Here is a 9,419-nt window from a genome sequence, read left to right on the forward strand (position 1 = left end):
CTTCGGCTGTATCGCAGCAGTTTGCACCCTACACAGTTGCATTTATTGTAGCATATGGTAAAAGTGAATATAATGATTTTAACTTGATTTTTATTCTTCAGTTTGTATGRCAGCTATATGCTATAGTGAACGGATCTAAATAATTTCTCCGAAGATAGTAGCTCAGACTTCAAAAATAAGCTGTACTGAATTTCGTTACGTTATCTTGTCAAATTAAAAAGTTTTCCTTATAAGKAGTTCATCTCTACCGATCAGTTTGTATGGCAGCTATATGCTATAGTTAACCGATTTTAAAAATTTCTTGCGAGATTGTAGCTTCGGTTTTAAAAATTATCTATGTTAAATTCTGTCAATATATTTTGTTAAATTAATGTGTTTTCCAARCAAYGACTTSATTTGGATCGATCAGTTTGTATGACAGYTATATGCTATAGTTCTCCGATCCAAAGAATTTCTCTGGAGATAGYAGTACGGGCTTTAAAAATAATCTGTAGCGAATTGTGCTACGATATCTTGTAAAATAMAAAAGTTTTCCATAAAAGGACTTGATTGTGATCGGTCAGTTTGTATGGCAGCTATATGCTAYAGTGGACCGATCTAAAAAATTTCTTCGGATATTATAACCCAGASTTTGGAAATAATCTATGTCAAAYTTGATGAAGATATCCACTCAAATAAAAAAGTGTTCCATACAAAGGCTTAACAGATGGGTCTGGCTACATCATGACCTTATAATRTTTTTAACAAAAAATTTGCTGAATAAAAAAATCATAATATTTAATTATCAAATTCAACTTACTCTTCCACTTCGGTTTTGAAATTCTCCGAACATACAGCGCGCTTAACACACTTGCCATCCACGCCAAAGTCCACGTAATCCTGACCCTGTTTGAGTAGCGGCAAATACTTCAGGAATATMGTTTCACCTTGCGTATTCCGATATGAGCAAACCGGTTCGTTGCCTGCAATTTGGAATGGTATTACTGCCGTTTACTTAACAAACACAACAACAACAACACAAGCAAATATAAAGATGGCGACCATTTAGAAATATCCAGGCGTTCAAGGCTTATATAGACTTGTGTAGCCTACTTACCGGCGTTGACGCCTATGGCCAGCATACCGGCCAACAATAAGAATGCTATGACTAACTTCATGTTTGGAAAACTATATTTTTCGAAAACTGTATGGTCGCAAGTTGCTTGGATCCGCGGTTTCTGCACTATTTGTCCGCCCACGATTGCTTAACACAAATCACTTTCGCTACCGCACTCACACTGATTCCAGGAAACTACGCTAAGCGCTTATTTATATGCAACGTCGTCATTTTGCTGTTTGCGCCGGTTTCCGACAAAGATGAAAAAGCACAGTTGAGATTTCTATGCGAAATATTACGATGCGCGTGATTAGATCAGCCAGCCGATTTAATTTATTTTGAAGTTGAATTTCGCTGCCACARCATAATAGTTGGGGCATAGAGAGCTCTACATTCTCTTCTTACTTACACACTTACGCACTTACAAACACATATCTGTGTATCCACTAAATGCTCGTCGGCTCACGTTTGTTCGTGCTTTCAGTATTAACTAGTTCCGTTATAGCGTTCAACTAGCTTTGTGGTGATTAAGCTTTCAACTTTACTATTTGCAAGATGCGCCGTGCTAGATTGTTTTCTTTTTATTCTTCTCGTGGGAAGCGTCGTTTCGAAAAAGTTGGTTGCACTGTGAAAATGSTTTTCAGGGTCAATTGTTTAAATTAAATGGATTATGCGTCCTCATGCTTATTAGTGATGAAAAAATACATTATAATTTGCAAGGTGCACCAAGAAGTAGCGTATTTTATTTCGTTGGGCTCAATCATACAAATTTCGAGACTTTCAGGAGACTGTTATTATTGATGCACGCGAAGTCGGCGCTAGTGTGAACCGACGCCAGACTGAAACGAGCTTTTCAAAGTCCCCCATTCTTTCTACATTGATTCATCATCAGCTGGTCCCCTGTCGTCCTGCACTTGGGCGCTGGATCTATTGGCTTCACGCGAGCTCAGTAAGCGTTCATCAATCATCAGCACTTTTGGGGTTGCGAAAGTCTTGTGGCTATGCAGCGCAAGTCCATGAAATTGCCAGCTCTTAGTAAGGCATAACATGACCGCATTGATAGGTGTCCTAAACTGTCCTACTGGATTTCACGYTGGGGGCCACATATTTTGSASRACGCAACTTCTAGAACATCTAGACACCTTCTCCTGCACTGCCCAGCTTTCGCCAGACTAAWGTTAAAGCATCTTGGTTGCCATACTTACTACGAACCAGGAGACTAGGCTGGAGTTGATATTARCCAGCTCAATTAATTTGTGGCTGTYTCTARACGCTTTGTAAATACACGATGGTCTTTTTGATCCGTACTTAGGAGTTCTGCATCACAACAGGCAAGCGTGTCGAACAGTGCAGGTGGACTTATTCGTAGTCTCACGAATATCAGCCTATTTACCGACCCTAACCTAACCATCGTCAAAAATATGTCCCTCTATTCATAAATTCTTCAGGGCTAAAGTAGGCATAGAATCCAACGGATGCAAGCAAAGAAGCCGAGCGATAAAATGCCAATATCTCAGAAGATAATAACTCTCTAGATTCGCTGTGAAGAGAAACAAAATCATATAACCATAATATCGGTTAGCGTAACTCTACAGAGATAAWTTTTAGTCGAAGAATAGATGATCCTGGTTAGGTACAGGAATTACGTAGGTCAGAAATATCATTTACTTRCTGTATTTGCAAGAATCTACTTAGTCGTAGCTAATAATAGATAAACCGGAGACTAGAGGATTCTCAAAGCAACATATTTAGGTTAAGCAGATACTTATTGTGTATTTCAGACTTTGCTRTGGTCGAAACCGAAAGTTAGACTTACCATTATCTAATAGAATTCTTTACCTACCCAAGCTTATGACAGCTAGCACATTGATACCTTGAGGATTACTCCTTAATTTATTAAAAAAAAAATAATAATAATAGCTTTATAAAATATCTTCATTTACCAACTCTTCTCTCCCGTTTTCTCCCACACAGACGAATTCATCGATCGTGAGACGGGTCTTGCGAATCCTGCGCTCGTCTATGATGAGCTAGACTATCCACATCTCTATTCACAGTTCGACGGCGGTGGCGCTATAACGATGACCAGCAATATCGATTCCACCCAACCACGTGCMTACGTAGTCAACGCTACCGATAGCATTGATGGTGAGAGCAGGGACTACACACCCGAGCTGGCAGAGGAAGATGACGAGGAGAAGGTGACACGCTGCGTGCCTGATTTTCAGTTCTCGCTCGTCGATTCGGAATATGACGAGACGCTGGCGTTTCCCGAYTCCGTGACGATATTGTCGAATGTCGGCGATAAGCCAGTGCTGGTACARCGCAAAGACACCGACGACGATGACGATGAGGAGGAGGGCGCTGGTGCATTTACGGGACAACCTTCGGAGATACCATACAGCTCCATATATGGACCGAGCATGAAATTCAATTCCTTTCAGCGCAAAGTATTCATACCCGGCATGGAGATACAGGTGCGCATAATCGACAACGAACGCAGTGTGACGACGCACTTGTTGAATCCAAATTTGTAAGTTCACTCATTATGTTAATATACTGTCAGTAAAGTGTGTCTCTCTTTTCTGCCGGTGCGTAGGTATACCATCGAACTGACGCATGGACCCTTCACGTGGACCATCAAGCGTCGCTACAAGCATTTCAATTCGCTGCATCAGCAGCTTAGTTTCTTCCGCACCTCACTGAACATTCCATTCCCGATGCGCAGCCACAAGGAGAAGCGTGCCACAATTAAAAAGGCAGCCATACAGATGGCTGATGAGGCGCGTCTGAAGTCCATGCAGATGTCGCAAACCCAGACAACGCTCTGTGAGACGAGTCAGAAAGTGCAAAGTAACGGCAACAGTAATGCCATCAATACCATGGTACTGGCGAGCACCAGCAATAGTCCWCTRTCAAATCTGGGTATAACGGGCAAGCGAAAGAAGAAGGAGAGAAAGCTGCCACGTTTCCCCAATCGACCCGAATCGCTTATAACTGTCGAGTCACTGCCTACGCGTATCAAGCAATTGGAGGAYTATCTGTACAATCTACTGAACATCAGCTTGTATCGAAATCATCACGAAACGGTGAGTCKAAAAGGCTTAAAAGCTTTCGGTTCTTAAAGCTCATGAATCTWATATTACTAAATATAACGTTGCTTTCCAACAGCTTAACTTCGTTGAAGTCTCAAATGTCTCCTTTGTGTCCGACCTCGGCATCAAGGGTAAGGAGGGCGCTATACAAAAGCGTACCGGCTCCACGCGTCCTGGGCAAGCGGGTTGCAATTTCTTCGGTTGTTTTCAGCAGAAGTGCTGTGTGCGCTGCAGCTTCTTTTGTTCGGACGTGCTGTACGGCAAATGGCGTAATCGTTGGTTTTTCGTCAAAGAGACCTGCTTCGGCTACATACGTCCCACCGATGGTGTCATTAGGTACAAACTCCGCAGCTGAATTTTTGAATATCATATGTTATTGATTGTTGATTTTACACTCCAATTTGTAGATCTGTGATATTATTCGATCAGGGTTTCGACGTCTCCACTGGTATCTATCAAACCGGCATGCGTAAGGGTCTGCAGGTGCTCACCAATAATCGTCACATTATACTCAAGTGCTGGACGCGTCGTAAGTGCAAAGAGTGGATGCTATACCTCAAGCAGACCGCAAATAGTTATGCGCGCGACTTTACCTATCCCAACCCGCATATGTCGTATGCGCCGGTGCGTTCTGGTATACAAGCGAGTTGGCATGTCGACGGTTCTACTTATATGGGTGCCATAGCGGATGCGCTTGAAGAGGCAAAAGAGGAGATCTACATCGCTGATTGGTGGTTGAGTCCGGAGATTTATATGAAACGGCCAGCGGTGGATGGCGATTACTGGCGCTTGGATAAGATACTACATCGTAAAGCGGTAAGGAAATTGACTCCATAAAATCTCGATCAAGAAAGTAATTTATCCTTCTCTCTTTATTTCTTTCTTTCTCTCTCTCTCTCTCTCTTTCTCCCTCTCTCTCTCTCTCTCTCTCTCGCTCTCTCGCTCTTCCTGCAATTACAGTCACAGGGCATCAAGGTGTTCGTGCTACTCTACAAAGAGGTCGAAATGGCTTTGGGCATTAATAGTTACTACAGCAAACAGAGGCTTTCACACGAGAATATAAGGGTATATCTCTAACATTCATATAAAGTAAAGTATGACTCACATTTCTTCCGCTTTGTGCACATAGGTGCTCCGACATCCAGATCATGCGCGCGCTGGCGTGTTCTTCTGGGCTCATCATGAAAAGATTGTTGTGGTCGATCAGACTTACGCTTTCATCGGTGGTCTCGATCTCTGTTATGGCCGTTGGGACGACTATCGACATCGTCTGACTGACCTTGGTAGCATATCCACGGCCTCTGCTTCGGGCAGCACACGACGTTTAGGCAGTTTCTTTGCTAAGGACGATGCGGACTCTGCCTTTGGTTCGCAGAAGTCCTCACGTAAATGTGCGAATGTAAATAGCGACCTACAGAAAAGCGAAAAATTAAGCGCAAACATCAAAGAAACCCAATTTGAAGAGGTCGAGCTACGCACACTGGCGCCAGGCGATAAACTTGTGATACCTGAATTGCTTTCACCGCCCACAAGCGAACAGATCGCCATCGAAGGCATGAAATTAAATACACCCGAAATGGAGCGTAAAAATGTTTTGGAGAAAATCACCACGAATGCGATGCGTAAGGGCAAAGACTTGGTGAGTCGAYTAACAATGACCGAACACGAGCGCAGCGSAAGTGATAAATCACCTGATGTGCTGAGAGATCCCAAACAGCTGGTGTTCACCATTGATGAGGTGGAAACTGGWCGCTTGGGTGGTCTAGAGGATCCCACGCCGTTCCAAACGCAAATCCTGAACGATTACTATGGTCAAGCYAAGTATTGGTTCGGCAAGGACTACTCCAACTTCATACTYAAAGACTGGATGAACTTAGATGCGCCGCTCGTCGACATCATAGATCGCTCGACAACACCACGTATGCCTTGGCATGATGTGGGCGTGTGTTTRGTGGGTGCAGCGGCGCGCGATGTGGCGCGTCACTTCATACAACGYTGGAATGCTGTGAAGCTGGAGAAGATGCGTGATAATGCCAACTTTCCATATTTAATGCCAAAGAGTTACAACAACATCAGCCTGAATCCAAATATTACCTTGAAGCGTCAGAATCGTGTTACGTGTCAGCTGCTGCGCAGCGCTTCTTCATGGAGCTGCGGCTTCATCGAGCAGGATTTGGTTGAGCAGAGCATACATGATGCTTACATACAAACAATAACGAAGGCGCAGCATTTCATCTACATTGAAAATCAATTCTTCATCACAATGCARTTGGGCGCGACGGGCGCGTATGGCAATGTGCGCAATCAGATTGGTGAAACGCTGTTCAAGCGTATCGTGCGCGCGCATAAGTGAGTATGAGTGGCGCCGWGAGTTAACACCAAAAACCTAGCCTCAAAATTATTRTTATTATTTTCCTTTTTTTCTTTTTGTTGTGTTTAGAGAGCGTAAGACGTTCCGTGTATTCGTGATCATACCGCTACTGCCTGGCTTTGAGGGCGATGTTGGSGGCAGCACTGGCAATGCGGTGCGCGCCATCACGCATTGGAACTACGCATCGATATCACGGTARTTCAGTAATATTTTCCCGACTTCTAATTACTAATTCTGAAATGTATTGTTACAGCGGTCGCTCKGGCATACTCACACGCCTGCAGGAGGTCGGCATAAAAGATCCCGGTGAATACATCTCCTTCCACAGTCTACGCACAAATTCACAGCTCAACAATAATCCCATCACCGAGCTTATCTATGTTCACTCCAAGCTCTTAATCGCAGACGATCGCGTAGTTATATGTGGCTCGGCAAATATCAACGATCGTTCCATGATCGGCAAACGTGATTCGGAAATTGCAGCGATCATTACCGACGAAGAGTTTGAAGATGGACGCATGAATGGTAAAAAGTATCCGAGCGGCGTGTTCGCTGGACGGCTGCGCAAATTTCTATTTAAAGAGCATTTAGGCTTACTCGATCCAGACGCGGATCGTATGCCAATCGATGTCACGGACCCGGTGATAGATCAGTTTTGGAATGGYATGTGGCGACGTACGGCAACACGCAATACTGAGCTTTACGAAGAGATCTTCAAATGTCTGCCAACGGATAAGGTGAAATCGTATGCAGATYTGCGAAAATATCAGGAGGAACCGCCGCTGTGTAAGTCCGATCCGGAAATGGCTATGAAGCGGGTGGCGAATATACAGGTGAGAGTGACGGATATTTGAAAAATTTATAAGTAATTATATGAATTAAATATGTCTTTTGGAGTATGATGTGTCCTTAGTTTTTTTTCTGCGTACTGAAAGCAATTTTATCTCCATCTAGTTTCTAATTATCAACAAAAGCCTATATCTTATATGTATAAATATGTATAAAACTACTTAATCATTTGTTTTACCATCTATGCAGGGTTTCCTAGTCAACTTGCCATTGGACTTCCTCAACAAAGAGGTGCTAAAACCGCCTGGCACCAGCAAAGAGGGACTCATTCCGACCGCCGTGTGGACGTAGTCTCAGRCCTGCATTTACGCTGTTAAAAACTTGCTACAATGTATTTATTACTACTATTATTATAATTTTAACCATTTTTGTTACAATTACTTCCATTATTATTTTTATTAAGCTAATTTTATTATTGCCACAACTATAATTAAGAAGCGTAAAAAATTGTAAAGTTTAAAGTGCTTTATTAGCATGTAAGTGTAGGGTAAGCTTAGCTTAGYTTAAGTGACTTTATTAGTTTAACGTTTCAATGGACAATAGATCTGCAATTTTAATTTAGACTAGCTTAGCGATTACACCTATTTTTTCGACAGTATTTTAGTTTCGAAGACATTTTACGAACGTCTTCTCCACTGTATACTACTTGTCATAGATTTTAATAAACTATTTTTAATAGAAAATCAAAATAAAATATCTAAGATATGTCAAGAACCTTGCATTTTCGCCTGTAGTTTGTTGATTGGAAAGGGAGCGGAAGGAGCGGCAGGAGCTGTAGGGTACAGGCGGCCACCCATGGTGCTCCCTTGTGGTATCCAAAGCAATTTAGWCCAGCAAATCAGTAGATTTGATAAAATGTCTGATTTTTTCCCACCTCAGCTGAAAAATATCTTTCAAGTTTTAATGTTGAGTGCTGTGGTAAATCCTGAAGGCAAATACTCTGAGCAGCTTCTTGCTCATTCAACGGAACGATGGAAATCGGACCGCAATAGTATATATGTATGTAGCTGCTATAGAAGCTGATCGAGCAAAAGCAACTTCCTTTATGGAAAATTTGTGTATTTGATGAGACTTCTTCACGAAAGTTGGCATGGAAAACAYTCTCGCTTGTGAAGGATATAATAGCTTCCAGGTATCCGAGCACTTTTAACGCTTGTTCTTTCCTTGTATAATACCGTCAATCATGATAGTATTTTATGGCCCTTAAGAATATTGCATAAAGTTCTTCTATGCTAAATGGTTTAAAACGAATCAGCAGCAGAGGAAGCRCCATTTCGCAAGTTGGTTTAAAATCGAATTGAAAGTGAACTTCTGTTCCACAACATTGATTCTAAGTTGTTAAAACTATTCTTGATTCATTTCCGAGTAATGATTGTTTCCTCACGGTTCAAAGAACTCTTTAGAAAGTGGCATAAAGTGGCATATGAAGCTACAATACTGAAAGGGAACTCGCTTTTCGACGGTAACCTACGTTAATACTTCCAATAACAGCAATATCAATACAGCTCGCCGTTGGCCACTTTCTTCTATTCCAGCATCCCGACAAATGCTCAAYTGTTCTGGATTCCTTTCCGGTTAAGAATTGTTCACTCATGGCCCAAAGAACTCTCCCTTTTCGACGGTAATGTATACTTCCAAGAACAACAATATCAAGAATATATCTTTGGTCACTTTCTTCTACTGCTGCATTGTTAGAAATCCTCTTTTTCTTTAATGAAACTATTTTATWCACCAAAATTAAAACTTAAAACAATTCAACAACTTCGTTCATCGGAAATAATTTAAGAAAACAGGGGGATCATCAAAATTAAAATTTAATCCTTAAGCTCACACACAGATGACGCTAAATAATATGCGGAACCCGAAAAACTTGTCAACATTGCCATTTCTACTTTCAATTGAATTTACTCCAAATTCCATTAAACCAAAAAGTAGCATTAATACAGTGCAAAGTAAACATAGAGAACGAAGAGCATAAGTGCTACGCTCAACAAAACAATTGGCAACG

The 9,419-nt window shown here is 41.9% G+C and overlaps 1 protein-coding gene across 2 annotated transcripts in view; it reads left to right on the top strand.

Moving 5' to 3' along the window:
• Nucleotides 1–8,122, top strand: part of LOC108972515 (phospholipase D2) — a 34,155-nt gene extending 26,033 nt beyond the window's left edge. For both annotated transcript variants that reach the window (XM_018939137.1, XM_018939139.1), the window contains exons 2-10: nucleotides 3,071–3,629; nucleotides 3,696–4,185; nucleotides 4,268–4,527; nucleotides 4,599–5,007; nucleotides 5,152–5,256; nucleotides 5,321–6,540; nucleotides 6,632–6,757; nucleotides 6,816–7,395; nucleotides 7,601–8,122. In XM_018939137.1, the coding sequence (XP_018794682.1) occupies nucleotides 3,071–3,629; nucleotides 3,696–4,185; nucleotides 4,268–4,527; nucleotides 4,599–5,007; nucleotides 5,152–5,256; nucleotides 5,321–6,540; nucleotides 6,632–6,757; nucleotides 6,816–7,395; nucleotides 7,601–7,702 (3,851 nt within the window). In that variant the 3' untranslated portion in view covers nucleotides 7,703–8,122. The remainder of the gene's footprint in view (nucleotides 1–3,070; nucleotides 3,630–3,695; nucleotides 4,186–4,267; nucleotides 4,528–4,598; nucleotides 5,008–5,151; nucleotides 5,257–5,320; nucleotides 6,541–6,631; nucleotides 6,758–6,815; nucleotides 7,396–7,600) is intronic.
• Nucleotides 8,123–9,419: the final 1,297 nt, after the last annotated feature.

This window comes from Bactrocera latifrons, unplaced genomic scaffold (genome assembly GCF_001853355.1).
Source record: "Bactrocera latifrons isolate USDA-ARS-PBARC rearing strain unplaced genomic scaffold, ASM185335v1 scaffold_40, whole genome shotgun sequence".
NCBI lineage: Eukaryota > Metazoa > Arthropoda > Insecta > Diptera > Tephritidae > Bactrocera > Bactrocera latifrons.